General features: G+C 32.1%; 1 protein-coding gene across 2 annotated transcripts; it reads right to left on the reverse strand.

Annotated features, from left to right (window-relative positions):
- Positions 1-12987: 12987 nt before the first annotated feature.
- On the reverse strand, positions 12988-17477 carry LOC133683578 (U-box domain-containing protein 43-like). 2 transcript variants are annotated; one of them, XM_062106784.1, is made up of 4 exons: positions 16987-17477; positions 15094-16460; positions 14717-15014; positions 12988-14605 (listed from the first exon to the last, which is right to left on the reverse strand). In XM_062106784.1, the coding sequence occupies exons 2-4, from the start codon at positions 16306-16308 to the stop codon at positions 13035-13037; spliced, it is 3084 nt and encodes a 1027-aa protein (XP_061962768.1). In that variant the 5' UTR covers positions 16309-16460; positions 16987-17477; the 3' UTR covers positions 12988-13034. The 2 variants fall into 2 exon arrangements, with proteins under 2 accessions (XP_061962768.1, XP_061962767.1); XM_062106783.1 differs by having other exon boundaries at positions 15094-16839.

Consider the following 17477-nt stretch of genomic DNA (forward strand, 5'->3'; position numbering starts at 1 on the left):
AAATTGGGTCTCAAACTTAATTTTTCACCAATTAAGTCCCTAATAAAATTAATTTGACCAATTTAAAGTATAATTAAGTCTTTACACTTAATTAAATCATTGAATTTGACCAAAATTAATTTTAAAGCATAATTAAAATTTTAATTTGGCTCATGATTAAATCAAATTGGCTTATTAAAAACCTAATTATATCACTAGACTTAATTTTTATACAGATTCATCTAATAATTATTTAATTTAACATTGAATCTGTATTATCTTTTTAATCTTAGGTATAATGGGATGTAATTATGCTCTAAATTTATCCCAAATGTTAGCATGATTTTTTTGTATGTATTTGGGATCTTCTTTGGCAAGCTTTTGTCATATCAGCAGTCCTCTTATTATTATTATTATTATTATTTATTATATAAAAAAAGGATAAATTGTAGGGAATAATCCAAAAATAACACTAATACTGGAGAACAAAACAACGTGTATTCAATATATTATTTGAATTGAGAAGTCAAGACCCGGCAAATCAACCACTCAAAAAAGTATTAATTCCTAATTCAAGACATCATTGTAGCTTATAAATCTAACATGCCAACTTTTCATACTTTTCTACCACTGCAAAAACAGGGACAATATATATATATATATATATATATATATATATATATATATATATATATATATATATATATATTAGTAAATGAAGCATTATTGCAATAATTGGCAATATTATAGTAGTTTAACGAAGTCAGAGCCACTTATGTCTTAAAATAAACCTCCCGTGCCATTGGACAACAGGACATCAGAGTTGAGAATTGAAACTGTTCTGTCATAAGCTATCTATCTCTGTGTGTGTTGACTTGTTGATATTCTTCAATTCATGCGGTGCATCCATGGGGAACTTCATGAACTGTCAGATTCATGCATCAAGTTGTTAATTTCCTTTTCTCTCTCTCTCATGATTTGTCTTCTTCTATATTTTCAACTATGTCAAGGTCTTAAAAATTAAGTTTGGTATACAAGCTAGGATAATCTAATAATAAGAGTTTGAAATTAAAAGATTTATTTTTTTTATGGTCTCAGATTCGAATCTTGTGGTTACTTATATGATGGTTACCGGAAGCTTACATGGTCGTTAACTTCAGGACTCATGAAATTAGTCGAGATACACGCAAACTGGTTCAGACACCTACATTAAACTAAAATAAAAAAATTTGTTATACAAGCTTTACTTCTCAAAAAAAAAATCACCTAAGATTTCTCGAACCTGATTAACTTCCCTCATTCATGCATTATAAATTTTCATATCACCTTACATGAAATTTACAAGTTTTAAGTTTTTTTATGATAATATTAACAATTACTTTATTAATAATTATATATGAATCTACCATGCAAAATAAAAAATTAAAACAAATCACTTGTCAATATCCAATAAGAATGAAATATTTAATTTTCTATTTTAGTTATAATTTTCTCAAACTAATTATTCTTTTATCACAAATAGTTGTATAAAATTATTAGCTTCGAATAACTATACTATTAATATTATTATGTTGTGTTGTGTTGTATTGTGACTGACTATTTTGTTGCGTTGTTCGATGTTATGCTGTGGGGTAAAAATAATATTTAGTAATTAATTACTATTTTACGCATATAAATGTTTAAAATGACTAGATAGTTTAAAATATAAAACGATATATAAGAGCTCGGCTAAAAATATTTTAACAGATGCACTTTGTTTATTTTAAATAATTTATGACTTCTTAAACTAAAGCAACTCGTGTTCATAGTTTTTATGAAATAATTATTAAGTTAGAAAAGTTGAATAAAGCAATAATATATATAGACACATCATTGCAATAAAATTAATGATATATATAAGAAATAGAATTATGTATAACACTAGCATATTAATTTGATATGTATAATTTAAAAAATAATAATGGAGAAAGTGTTTATATTAATTAAAAAAAAGGACCTTATAATTATTAACCAAACATTGGATAAAGCAATATTATTCATGTACTGTGGTTCCCATCATCTGTTGATCGGTGCTTGTCGACACACTCTTTTCACACGGTTGAGGTCTTCATCGTTTAATCCTAGAAGAAGGTTAGCTGATGCCAAAAGACGTCGATTTGTGTTTTTCGATGATCTGAAGTGACTCTTTCAAATCGGAAAAGAGATGGCCCCAGCCGGCATCGTCTAATTGGCTTGTTAAACAACTCGGTAAAGTTGATTAATTCAGTTGGGATCTAGCTTTTATGACCCTTTTTTTTAATTACAACGAAGAGGCTTGGATACTACCCGATGAGCAATAAAATTCGGACTATTTTTTAATTAGGAGTTGACTTCTACAAAATATATTTATATAAATTTATTTTATTTAACTTTACTATCTCCATCTACACGACCTGCACATGTATGTGTGCGTGTCAGGAAGTGGATCCTGTAATTAAATTAAATAAAAATTTCTTATAGGGTCCAGTGATCGTTTAATTATCTGTGTATACACACACGCACACATGGATTAGACTGGATCTGATGTGTCCGGGAGTCGAGCGCGCCGAGGATGGATTCTATCTGCTAGAGAGTCAAGATTGTATGGGTCCCGATATGGTTCGGAGCGAAGGGGTGTTTGATATTCTAGTAATATTTTAGATTGTGATTTAAAAAAATTAGTTTTAAAAAAATATTTATAATTATTGTTTTAAAAATTATGTTTTAAGATTAAAATTGTGTTGAAAATTATTTGTTCAATAAAAGTCCTGATTAAAACAAATTAAAAGTAAATAAAAATTGATATAAAAAATATTTAATTGATATATTCTTGTGAAATTTAATACGTTCTATTCCACATAAAAAAAGTAGATTTTTTGTTATATTGAAAAGTTGAAGAGTCACTATAATACTTAGCAAGGTAGTATGTATTGAATTCACTTGCACACACTTGGCTAGGGCCACAAGCCTTAGTGTTTAAGTTTGTTTTTTGCTAATCTAATTTAGTCTTGAATTTATATTTATTATAAAATAATTTTTTTTTGCTCATAGAAAATTATTTTGTTAATCTATTATTTAGTTTTGGTTTCAAAATTCATTACAAAACACAGGGTGAATGAAGAGTGTTTTACACTATTTTTCCTGATTTTATACACTCTTCCTCACTTTTTTTTTTTATTTTCTCTCTCAATCTAGAGCTTAGATTGTGTTTTGTTGACGACACTTGGCCCATTATCTTTGGTGTATAGATTTTATGTAAAAAAGCATCTAAACAAGATAGTGATACTAGGATTTTAAGAGATTTATTGCATATATCCTAATTGCACTAAGTGAGAAGTTATAAAGCTTTAAAAATAAAGAAATAATACCCGATAACAAATACTTTCAACTCAATTGAAGTTTAAGAGCTGTAATAATAAGTGCTTTTATTTATTTAAATCAAATTCTTAATTATTTTTGTATGCTTGAAATGCATGTTAAGATTTTATTTTGATATTAATTATAAGTTTAAATATATATTTAATATTCATGCTAGAATATCTATGTAATATTATATGTTGATTGTAAATTTACTGTAATTTATTATATTGCATTCTTATAGTCGTAAACATATTTGAAAACTATTTTTTCTTGCTTAACCTTTTAATTAGTAAGCTTTTGCCAAGATTAGCTAAACAATTCATGTTCATTAATCTAATATTTTGGACAACACAAGGCGCTTCGATTTTTTTAGCTCGAGACATGATTTTTGGATGCTCAAAAGCCAGGATTGGATAAGAACTAAAATTGTTCATGAGAGTTAGGTTGGGTTCTTGCCAAGCCTAGGTTAGGCTCTCCCTATTTTTCGAATACCTAGACCTCAATATGCCTATAACAAGCTCGAGGTTTCGAGTTTATTAAAAAGAAACCAAACAAAATCATGTTGGAGTTTATTAAAAAGAAACCAAACAAAGATAAGGGAAAGTTATGCTTTTTTATTTTTATCTTGTGGATGTATGGATGAAAAAGAAAATAAAAACAAGTTAAATATATAAAGAGTAGAAGATGTTCGATTTCTAATGTGTGTTTTTTTGGAGGATTCTTTGAAATAAAAATGTATTGTTTTTTTTTATTTCCTAATTTGCACTATCTAATCAGTTTATATGTTAATTGGAAATAATAATATGGTTACATTAAACGAATCAAAGTTCAAAGATAAAATTAACTAAATATAACTTGACTAAAAATAAATTTTAATATATATTTTTAAAAAAAATATTGAGACGAAAACATATTGGATCAATTCAGGTTAACTTGAATTAGTTGCCAAATCCATGACCCGAGTTATAAGATTAGGATAATTCCATATAAAGTAAATAAAAATAAATTATAAAATTCAATTAACAAAATACGAAAATAGTACGAAATTGGTCAAGTCTATTTATAGGTTACAATTAAGGATGATCAAATTACCGCCTTGATAATACCCATCAAAACCCGATCCGATACGAGGGGTTTTTCTTTCCTATATATGCTTACATTTTTTTTTCATCATGTATATTTCTTAATTAATTGACCTTTTAAAATAAAATTTTGTTTAAATTATATTTTGATTATTTATATTATCATTACCAATATAACTTAGATCTTGGGTTTTTTCTCCATGCACTTCACTATATATATAAACAGTGAAACTCCTCACCTCATTCCTTTTCTTTTTTCAAATTTCATTCTCAATTTTTTTTTATTATTCTCAATTTTTTTTATTCAATCCTTTTAGGACCTAATTCCATGAAATAAAATTTTAAATTGTAGTAAAAATACAAAATTAAAAGAAAGAGAACCACAATGTAAAATTCATATGAAATACGTAGCCAAACTAAAAACAAAATTAAATTTCTATTTTGATCCAAAATTTTATTTTGTTTATTTTTTCATCCCTAGATTTGAGAGAAAAGAGAGAAATTCACTACAAAACAACGAAGGAGAAAGAAAGATATTGGTTGCTACATTACGACAACAAAAATAGACAATCTTGGTGTCAAAGAGTTTTATTTGACTAAAGGAGTTTTGATTATGACGGTCTTTTTCATATAAACATACCTAAAAAAGTAGATCAAGAATTGTTTAGATTTTTTTATTCAATTGATTTTAATTTTTTATTTTTAGTGATTTTGAGGTTTTGTGGGGTTGGTAAGTGGTTTATGAAAGTCTTTATGATGTTTTGAATGTGTTTTAAGTCAAAATAGATGGAAAATTGAATTTTTTGGCCAACCGTCCCACCACGATGGTGGTCAGGCCTTAGTATACGTCAAGTCAGTTGCCACTGCAGTCCTAAAAATATATGTTTGAAATTTTACCAATTTGCTTTCCTGATAGCATATATTTTTATTGTCATATAATTAAATAAGAATTATTTTAGTAAAAAAAATGTTATTAAACCATGTCTATGATCTAAGTTGTTGATTTGGTGGGTTAGCTCAGGTTAACCTGAGTTGATTGAAGATATCATCTTCTCGATATTTGAAAAAATTTACTTCATATACATTAAATTTTGAGTTCATAATAAATATTTTAATTGCAAATAGAAAATACAATAACGATGCCTATGTATTTTTTATGTTAAAAAAATAATCCAACTATCAACACAGCGTGAGCCAAATACTTAGTATTTAGCTATTGATGAGAGTTATGGTCAAACCTATCATTTATATGGACTTAATATTTATTTTTCATTGAATATTAACTATAAATATATATATATATATATATATATATTTAAAAAAATACTCTTTTTATCAATAGAAAATCCCTAAACTTCCCCTACTTTAAAAAAACCCGATGATGAAAATGTTTTCCCCTACCTAAAACCCGCTTAATCTAGGATGAGGATTGGAGAGGCATTAGATAGGTGGCCTACATCACACCACATTTCGGGTCAAATTTTTCCAAGTATAAAAAAATGTTCAAACAACACTAGCATTTTTTAAAAAAAGTAAGAAGAAATTGAGTAACTCAGATCAATAAAATTGATTGATTTAATAATATGATTAAAAAAGTATCATCAATAAATAAAACAAAAAATGATAATAATTAACCATAAAAAATAACATGTTAATATCATACTTAGAAGGGGAACAAACAAAAGCTCATTGCAAACTCATTGTTGCTCTACTGTGGACACCACCTTATCATTAGAAAAAGCTCGCTGAGATAGTTTTAACACCATTACAAAAGGTTGCATGACGATACTGAAAGAGGCCACCCACGCCATCAAATTAGAAACGACCTGGAAAGCAAACCAAATAAAATATCTTAAAGTGAGCATATCATACTTATATTTAATCATTTAATTTAATTCAAAGAAAGAAACTCTTTAAAAAAACTAAATTTAACAAAAGATAACAAATAAAAATATATGTGATAACCCGAGTCATTTTTAAAATTAATGAGAAATCCTATAGAAAGGAAATAATAAAAAATAATGAAACTCAATCTCCATTTAATAAATGATATAAGATGAAATTGAAAAAAAATTAAAAAAATTAAAAAAAAGAGCAAATTAGGGTGAATCTTTTAAGATTGGGTTAATCTTCTAAACTAGTAACATGTGAAATTCTAAACTCAAAATCAATTAAGAAGCTCAATTCCTAACCAATTTAATATTGAAAGATAAAACCGAAAAAAATATCAATTTATAAAAATAAAAAAAATAACGATCAAGAGAATGATGATCAAATCTAATAAGAAAATAAAATAAAATGAGGATGAAATCATAAAACAAATTCAATTTAGAAAATTACCTCAAATAAATAAATAGCAATCAAAAGAATAAGGACCAAATCTGATATATAAAAAAATTGAAGGATGAAATTGAAAAATATTCTTAATTTTATAAATTATCTCATATAAAACAAATAGCAATCAAAATAGTAATTGGGCAATGCAACATGCACTGCTCAAATAGTGCAACACCAACCTATGCGTTAAAATGTGCAATGCATGTATTAACCACTTTTTTAAATAATATATATATTTATTAAAATATTAAATTACATCTTAGTTAACTTGATTATATATATAAAAAAACCATGATAAAAATACCAAAAAAACCCCTTAGACACAAGTTTTTTTTTCTTTAAGGGTAATTTGGTAATTTTAATGTGTTTTGAAAAAGTAAAAGTACTAAAAAGCCCTTGGAATCCAGTTAATTATATCTTATTTTTAAGGATACTTTAATAAATTTATTATACTAAAAAAAAGTGAAAAAAATATATATACCCCTAATCAATTTAATAATAACGAATTAGATCATGTAAAATATTTGTTCCACTCCAAACAGCTAGTGTACTGGTTTTTTTGTGGGAAGAGAAAAAATAATTTCACTATAAAAAATCTATATATAGGGAAACACTTAGCCTCGGGTTTTTCCTTTTAATTACCGCTCTAAATCCACTACATTGCCATCCATAATCCTAACCAATACAAAGTGAAATATTGTCATGTTAGGAGGACAACGCAAAAGAAAATAAAAATAAAACAACAAAACAATAATAACGATTTATTCAAATTAAAAAGAATAATATCTATTACAAAGATAAATGTGTGTAGAACATATTTGATTAAGTAAGGGAAAAAACAAAAATAAATGAAATTGTATTTAAAACTATTAATTTTATAAACATAATTAAATTTTTAACTTTTAAATTTGGAGGTGGAGATTTCTTTTATATGTATGAAAGTGAAGAATCAGTTGGAGTATTTTTTTAAAAAAAGTTTGGACAAATTATTTCGTATATACCTATTGAATTTGAAAAAGGTAAGCAGGAAAAATGTCATGACACAACAAGAAAATTGTCAAGCGGCAGAATATATCTGTTGAAAATTTACAACGTAATAACCAATAAAATATTTTCGATCGATAATTAATAATTATTAACAAAATAAAAATAAAAAAACAAAATATTTTATTAGCAATTTCATCAGTAAAATAACACGTTATCATTTGCCAATAGATGTAATATTTTTCCAATATCACAATATTTTATTGAAATTTTTATCAGCAAATTTACAAGTTATAATTGACAGCAACCTCATTCTCTTCTCCTCCTTCTTTAACTGAAAATCAAAAGCAGCCACTCTCCGGCCCGTTTAAAAATATAATAAAAATAATCATCTAGATAGTAATCTAGTGGTTAAAGCTTGAAATTAAGAGGTTTGTTTTTTGTATTGTCTCAGATTCGAGCCTTGTGGTTACTTATATAATGACCACTAAAGGTTTATATGATCATTAACTCCAGGACCTGTAGAATTAGTCGAGGTACGTATAAACTGGTCCGAACACCCACATTAAACGAAAAAAAAATACAATGAAGATACAGGTGCTAGCAAAATTATAAGTTAGCACACTTATGCATAATCATGTACTAAGAGGAAAGAACTAGTTGACTAGAAAAGAACATACCTTTATGAGATCAGTAGAAACAACAGGAAGAACAAGAGCTAGAACTTCTTCTTTTTTTTATGAATCAAGAGCTAGAACTTGAGAAGACACCGAGCCGGAGCCGATGTTTATTCAAAGTAACTGCATGTAAATTAAGTTACAGTTGAATCAAACACGTTCCTGCCTTAATGAGATACGTAGAGCAAACTTCTCTCTCTGTTTTTTTTTTTTTTCCTGGTTCGGAAAATATCGCGTAATTATCCGCGTATCATAGTTTATATTCCAGTGTTTCATATTGTGAACAAGTGGCATGGTGCAACCTTATAGGTGTCAGCATGTCCCGTTTTCTTTGTAATGGTAGATGACATGCAGAGAAGACAAAACAAATGTGCTGACTACGGGATTTTTTTATATATAATAAAATTAGCACAATAAATATAAAAATTTAGTAGAATAATACCGTTTTAAAAAGATTTAATTAAAATTGTATAGTTTGTTTGATTATATTATGCTTTAAAAATGCAATAAAATAGTTATTAATTGGTTATTTTTCTTGTTATTTTTGAAACTAGTCAACTGATTTCACTAACATTTATAAATTGACCGATCAGTTAAGTTAGAAATAACAATCTTACCTTTCACAAACTTAATATTTATTAAATGTTGATATTATAAAATGCAACAAGATAATTATTACGCTTAAAAATAATAATATTTAATAAATATTTTACTTTTAAAACATGACATGGTTTGAAAAAAAAAAAACTCTTATATCAATTTGCAAATTATCCAACTTATCCCTGATTGCGTACTCTTTATGTGATACGATAAGGTTAACGCTTGGTGACTAGGATACACTACAAGACAAAAGGTTGAAACATGGTCCTCAGAGGCAGGAACACAATGTCGTCTGACCACAACAAAACATGGTAGGGTCTGTGGATATGATCATCACTATTGCCTACACCTCTCCAGCTCCAAGATATTGGATTAAGAGAATGTTTAACATTATGGTTTGAAAAAAAAAAAGATTTGGGTGCAGGTGCATTTTCAATTATGTTTAGATACATTTTGAAGTGTGTTTACCTTGGAAAAAAATATTAAATTAATATTTTTTAGTGTTTTTTTTATGATTTTAATATATTGATGTCAAAAACAAAAATAAAATCTAAAAAAAATTATTTTGATATATTTCAAACCAAAAAGTATTTTTAAAAAACATTATACACCACAATACCAAACATGTAGAAAAATCACTTTCAGTCGTGTTTGATTGAATAAAATATAGTGTTTAGTTAAAACTGTGGTTTAAATTGTTGTTAAATAAAAAATAACTTAAATATGTTTGGTTAAAACTACTTTTGAAAGTGATTTTGATAATAAAATAACTAGAAAGGACATGCAATAATTTTATAATTTTGAATTACATTATTATAAATTGAATTATTAATACATCATAAAAACAATAATTTTATTGTCTCATTAAACTATTTTCAATTCCATCATATACATAATTCATACGAGAATGCCTTTAGTATCCATAGCTCTCCGAACATGGAACAACATCGACTAAAAAGTTATCGGGAATAAAATTAAGATGACAATTAAATTGTACAAATGTCATATCTTTTGGTGAATCTTTTCTAATATAGTTATGTAATGTCATTAATACCACTATAATTTTAACTTACATTTTATACGAAAAAGCACACATGCCTTGCAAAATTTCCCACTTTTTTTTCCACACTCCAAACTTAGGCTTTTTTTATTCCCTTGGTAGGATATAATATGATTTTGAGAGTCCATTGGTTAAAAAGGCTTAGGGACTATATTATGGGATTTCGCTCAACTGTCTATGGAATTAAATTTTAATGGAGCCTAAATCTGTCTTAATGGGCTGGAAGTTTAAGAATCTAAAATCAATTACCGGTTAGGCTAGACTTTATTAAAGAGCTTAAAAAGAAGAGCCGAGGATTGGAGCTACAGACGTAGGCCATTGAAAGACATTACAAGCTATTAGAGGATGTTCCAAAAAAGGCATTGAAGTTGTTAGAAAAGTTCAAAAGGATTTTAGAGTACTTAAAGGGTTACCATCGGCCAGGAGCCCTGACCATCAAATAATTGTACGAGAAGGCACCCCTCCTATTAGTGTAAGACCCTATTGCTACCCTTACTACTAAAACATAAAATTTGAGTGGAATGAATCGGCTAGGCAAATCTTTAATGAGCTAAAAAAGACAACTTCAAATCCTCTAATCTTGGCATTGTCTAAATTTTCTAGGACTTTTATTATTGAGTGTGATGCTTCTGGAGTTAGAAATGGAGTTTTTTTAATGCAAGAAGGGAGATTTTTGTCCTATTTAAGCAAATCTCTTAAAGATAAGGAGTTGAGCCGATCTACTTACAAGATGTAATTATTCGTTACTGTTATGGCAATATATAAATGAAGACTTTACTTACAAGGACAGTTATTCAAAATTAAAACTAATAAATAAAGCTTTAAATGCTTGCTAGAGCAGACAATAGGGATACCCATTCAACAAAAATGGGTTTCCAAACTTACAAGGTATGAGTTTGTGGTTTGAATACATGGAGAATATGGATAATGTTACTGCATATACACTATCCAGAAGGATGAAGGGTGTTGAAGGTGAGGAACTATGGGCTATATTAGCCTTTATTGTAGTATGGGTTGATGAACTTTAAGTGGAGCCATGAGACTTGATATAGCCGGGTTTGTGATAATAAATGATTTTGAGAAGAATGAGGATCTACCTCGAAACATCTAAAATGGTACATGTGTCCGCACAATAAGTCTTGAAACTGCATAGGTTACCAGAGAAAATGATAGCTAACAGGTTTATCATCCATTGTTGAATGGGCAAACAGAGGTAACTAATAAAACCTTGGAAACTTACCTATTACATTGTTTAAAAGGGGATAATCTCAGAAGTTGATCTAAGTGGCTGTCAATGATGGAATGGTGGTACAACACCGACCATTTCCCACCCATCATCATAGAACACATCTTTCAAATCTTCTATAGATATGACCTACCCAACCTAATCAACTATATACTAGGACTAACTTAGAATCGGGTAGTAGCGGATCATCTCATAGACAGAGAAAACATATGATAGAACATAAAACAAATATACTGAAAGCTCAGGATAGATAAAGATCACAGGCAGACAAGTACAGAAAGGAGCATAAACTCAACGAGAACGGTTGGGTGTATCTAAAGCTCTAGCCACATCATCAACTCAGCGTGCAACATAGAAAAAATAAAAATGAAGTTAGAGTTGTGGCTTGTCGTTTGAAATTCTCGAAGGAACCAAAGCTCATCTAGTGTACCATGTTTCTCAATTGAAGAAAAGAATCAGCAATAACACACAGGTAGTCCAAGACTTATCAGCTTTTTAGGAAGGATTATCCACCTAGAACCAGAAGAGATACTTAACCAAAGAGAGAAGATGAATCATCGAGGCAAAATGAAGAAAGTTTTGGTGCTTTGGCATTGATAAAAGGATGGAGATGAAGGCCAGGTGTCTAGGAAATTGTTAGCATAAGCATATCCTCACCTTATAAGGACAAGGATTTTGATGGGTGGAGGAGTTATAGCAAAAAGACAAGAGAGAAGGACAGGTCGAGGGAGGCTAGGGTTTGTGTCTGAAGTCTCTAGATTATTTTTGCTATATATTTGGTACATAGAACGGCCTAGATTTCTTATATCTTCAGATCAAAACATGTGGATTTGGGTGGAATACAACTAGCATCACGTGGATTAGTGTGCATGAATAATCCAACCATTCAAATTATTATAATACACATATGAATCAAGTTTACATGATTATAATTTTTCATATTCCTATTGTTCTCTTGTAACTTGGCCTTTAAAAAGAATGAAAAAGAAAAACATTATTGAACAGAGAAAATTTACAATACCATCTGTAATCTCAGTTTATATGAATCAAGTTTACATGATTTTTGTTCTTTTGGACAATGAGGAACTGGCTCTTCGGGCAGTGCTTTTACCAAAGGCTTACAAATCTCTGGATCCAACGGATGAGGCCAGGACCTGGATATGCAAAAAGAAAAGACATGGTATCTGGTTCATCTGCAGCGACGTCCCCTGTTTCGGATTGATAGCAGCTGGTAGGGGTACTCTCCTTCTCTCTCTGTTTTGTTTTTTTTTTTAATTGCTGATGTTGCCTTGTGCATTCACAATATATAGTCGGTAATGTTTTCTTATTTTAAAAGCTTATTTATGAGTGGAAAGTTTAGCTCACTTCATATCATCTGTAATCTCAGACAAACTAGAAATTAATGCATATATGGTGAGTGTTAAGAACCTGTAGTTACAATACATTTAACACATGGATGGCCTCAAAAAGTTCCAAATTAATATCAAAATCTCAAATTATACATGTTTAATTGCTTGGTGTTGGTTCCTATACACTATAGTTAAAATTATACATGTTTTGTGGTTTAAAGAAAAGAGAAGAGAATTCACACGTTTTAGAGTATGTCAATTTGAGGATTTTACTACTAGCTGTTGCCATCTTAAGTTTTCATAGGCTAACTTAATCATTATTTAATTTTAAAAGAGGTAAATTCAGAAATATGATGATTGCTCTGGAATGATGCTCATCTGCCTAAGCACTAGAGCTACTTTCTTTTTAAGTACATCTTCATGGAGAAGCTGGATGAGGATCCTCTCGGACTTTTGAAAAAATGATTCATTGATCTGTGTGTGCTCTATGATTTTCTGGAAGAGATCCAGGGCTTTGCTTTTGGCCGATAAGCTTCCCTTCTCCAGAACTTGTAGAATGCCCACCACTCCCTGGTTGTCTACAATTGCAGCAGTTGCATGGGATTGTGTGTTGTGGTCAGTTAGCAATGTTTCAAGTGCTGTTAAAGCAGCCTCTGCCACACCATCCTCTGTCTCGCTCAGTGCTCTAACAAGTGGCTTCACTGCATCTGCCTTGACAAGGCAGAAGGTGTCTCTTGGTGAACAGGCATCACCATGAACAGCACATAGACCTTCATTCACTGTTGAGGTTGAGCAGCACCAGGACATGCTGGGTAACAGGTTCATCACATGTAGCAATGCCATGGAGTTCTTGGGTTCCTTTGCCATGAGGGTTGCTTCATGCTTTGAGGAGCTGGTTGATTGGGATATATGGGCTAGTGCAATGGCTGTCCGCTTCTTGGAAAGTGAGCTGCCACTGGAGAGGATTCGAACTAGTGATGGATACACCTCAAGCTTGCCCACTTGTCTTTGAAGGTCCGGTTTGGTGGGCTCTGTAAAATGTAAAAGTGCCGCTAGAGCATTCTCCAGAAGAGATGAGTTTACATTAGCAGATGCGCGGATTCCCTCATATTCCTCTTCTGTGCAAATCACCTCACGAATGGCTTTTAATGCTTCTGATTTCTTCAGTATTTCATCAATAATGATATCATCCTTGGGAAGCTGACCGATGATTGCAGCGGCAATGGACCTTTCTTCAATATCCAGTGAACAAGTGAGAATGGCTACTAAAGTGTTGATGGCAGTTTCTTTCCAAGGAGATGGTGGAAGAGGAACTCCATCAGGGTGATTATCAGAAATACAGCTTACGAGTTTCAGTACCCATCTTTTCACCTCACGCTGATCACCATCCAGTGCAGCGAATAGTTGAACAATTGCATCCTGATCTGATCGGATTAGGTTTTGAGCTGTATGAGATTTAGAGCTAAGTTCAAGTAGCAGGTGCAAGAACTGAATCTTAGTTTCAGGATCAGAATTGAAAACCAACTGCATAAAGAGTCTCACATTGTGCTCTGATTGCAGCTCCTGCAGGCCCTGATGCATCTCGAATTCAGGATGCTGACAGGCTCCAACCAATAGAGCAAGGATCTCACCAGCTTCTTGTTTCAAGTGGGAACCAGATCCTACATATGAGATGAGGCCTAGAAGAGGCGGTATCATCACAGAATCTGATAGAAGCTGCTGTACAATATGAGGGTATACCATTAGCTTCTTAACGCATTTGAGGCATACTGATTTGTATGCTGGAGAGTTTGAAGAGAGCATCTGTATCAGACTTCGTATAAATTTTCCATCTTCGAAGTCCTTAATGTTATTTTCTTTAAGTTGCATCTTTATCAAATCGGCTGCCATCAATGCTCTGCTTTCTTGTGGTCCTGCGTGAAGATGTTGGTTGAGTGACTCATGGGAACAATGGTAGAAAGGTATTATGCCAGGCATGTCTCTTTAAAAAAAAAACAGAGAGAGAGAGAAAGAAGAAGAAAAACCTTGGTTGAAACGAGCAACAAACGGTTGAAAATGTCCAGCTTCAGCCATCTTGATTACAAAAGAGGTGTTGGAAGAAAGATTCTGCAACGTGCTCCGGGCTTTCTGCGACACATCTGGATTGTCACTGTGGAGTAAAGAAACCAAAAGAGGAATGCAATCTTTTGTTTCCCCTATTTTTTCTCTAAGAGTTTCCTTTTTGGACAACTCCAACAAAACTGCAATAGCATCTGGTCCTTTTTCACCTCTGTAGATCTGCTTAACAATGCGGCGAACCACACCTGCTTCTACCATGACTTCCTGCAATTCAACATAACAGGAATTTACACAACAGGTCAAATTTGAAATGCAAGATAGTCAATGTTCAAGCTCTGCATACCTTGTGATTATCACAGTGCTTAGCCAGGTAGTAAAGACATTTCAGAGTTGCCGAAGTGTCCAGTCTCTTGTGCTTTAAGAATTCCACTAATTTTGGAACGAGTCTACCCTCTGCAACTTTGACTGCGTAACGGGGAATTTCCATCAGAAATTGCATGTTCTCTAAGGCCTTATTTTGTTGAGAATGGTCATTGTTATTGATTCCTGAGACTGCAGCTTGAAATTTTAAGTCCAAGTCTCTTAGCTTCCACTCATCTATAGAGCTTCGGAGATTAACATTTGGAGTAAGCTCCAAAGATTGTAGCTCCTCTCCACAGGTGGGACAATTCCTCTCTCCTCTGTTGAAGCAGTCCTGAATTGCCTTTCTTTCAAAGCTGTGGCCGCAGAAAATTGCAACAGGGTCTGTCATCATCTCATTGCACAGTGGGCATATGAATGAGTTGATTGGGTATTGCTGGTGGTACATAGAAATTTCCTCATTTTGCGGCCTTGTAACAATGTCAGTGCTGTATAACAACTGTATCAGTTGAGCTAATTGAAGTGCCTCCGCCTGCTTCTTTTGATCTTCCATCTCCTCCTTTTCCTGCTTCAGAAGAGCCAGCTCATTTTGCACTAGGGATGCATTTTCTCTTGCACCAACAGCTTCTGCAATCTTCTCAAGAAGTTTCATGGAATTCTCTTGGTTTCGGCTATGCTGAGATATTGAATTTTCAATCTCAAAAGCTAATGTTTCTGTTGCAGCTGTTGATCGGAATTCGATTGACCTCAGATTGTTGATGATCTGGTTGATCATGGTTTTCAGGTTCAGTGACATATCAAGAGTGACCAGCTGGAATGAGGAGATAGTCGTGGCCATCTCATTCGACAAGTTTTGCATCTGCAAACGTATTGAGTGTGAGTGAAGTAAAAGGCGGAGACAGCTCCCAGATTTGTAGCCTTTGATAATCTTGGCAGCTTCTCTCAGCTGAGAATTCAAGGTCTCTAATGCAGCTTTTGTAGATTCTAAACCCATTGCTGATTCAACTCTTTCGGCATCCAAAGCCCGAAGGAGGGTGCTTAGCTCTGAGATGCTTCTAGAGAATTCTTGCAAGCTGTCCTTTTCAAGAACCACATCCCTTGTTTCGGTAACGATCTCCATTGCTTGAAATGCCACCTTGTTCCACAATTCCTGCAGTACTGCCACCCCTACATCCACAATTCCATTATTGAAATCCATAGAAGCCGTTGGAAACTGCTGATTCTTTGCAAATTTGATTCCAGTTTTATGGATTTCCTGCTATATCAGTCCATTCAATCAACAACTAGTGGCTTCTCCATTGGCATCCTGACCTCTAATCCACTGAATCCAGGACAGGTTAGAATATGAACCTGTGGAACAAAAATTTGGATACATGAAGGCCTTCCACCACAACCAGAAGAAATCTTTTTCCAATTTGCCTAGTTATTTCTTATTTGTGGAGGGTGGAGCTAGCAGGTTTCCATATGATGGGGCAAAGAAAGAATTTAATTTTTTCTTCTCTTGGGGGTATTGATCAGAACTTAGGATTGGGAGGGATTGAGTAACATTCCTGCAGTTTGGCAGCATGATATCGAGGGAAATTTTGTCAGCCAGCCTCCCTGAAGCGCCATTATTGCGCCACTTGACAAAGTAATTTGCTACAATATTTGCTCTGGTTATCATGCAATGAATAATGCCGTCTGTAGCTATTGATTATTGCCGATGAATAATCAGCCATGCAGTTTATACCTATCATTAACCGGAAGATTTTGAAGTCACAAGACTTGGTTGTGACCTCAAAATAAGTTGAGCAGAAAGTTGTATGAAACAGAACGCTATAAAGGGACTAAGCACATCCAAGGGAAGAGGAAAATAAAAGAGGGATCAAGTTTTGACCTGATGAGAAGCTCAAGCCAAACCGGCCTGAATATCAACAGCAGAACGAGTACGGGATCAGTTTGTAGGAATCCCCTTTCTCCGTCATCGTGAAGGAAGGGAATAGACAGATAAAGTAAATGTGAAACAATTTGGTCTCCAGTTGCATGGAAGAAAGAGAGCAGAAATTGAATAGAAGACTGGTAATGTCAAAAGTTTAGTCTTCAAAGAAGAGCACTCGTTTTGTGGATGTTGACTGGGGATAAAAGCTCAAAAAGTTTTCACAGGCCCAATGACAGGAGTGAATGCACATCTGTCGTGACTCGTAAGAGGTGAAGGGTAATTTACCGCGACATGTCCAAAAACCAGATGCCTCCTTTTTAGTGGCGAAGGCGGACGCAGCTTGGAATGGAAGAGGTACCTTTGCGAGGTATCAAATATGATCAACCTTATAATTTTTCCACCTTTCAACAACATACCGTTCAAATATTTGTTCCCATTTTTCCACCAGC

Source organism: Populus nigra, chromosome 1 (assembly GCF_951802175.1).
Source record: "Populus nigra chromosome 1, ddPopNigr1.1, whole genome shotgun sequence".
Lineage (NCBI taxonomy): Eukaryota > Viridiplantae > Streptophyta > Magnoliopsida > Malpighiales > Salicaceae > Populus > Populus nigra.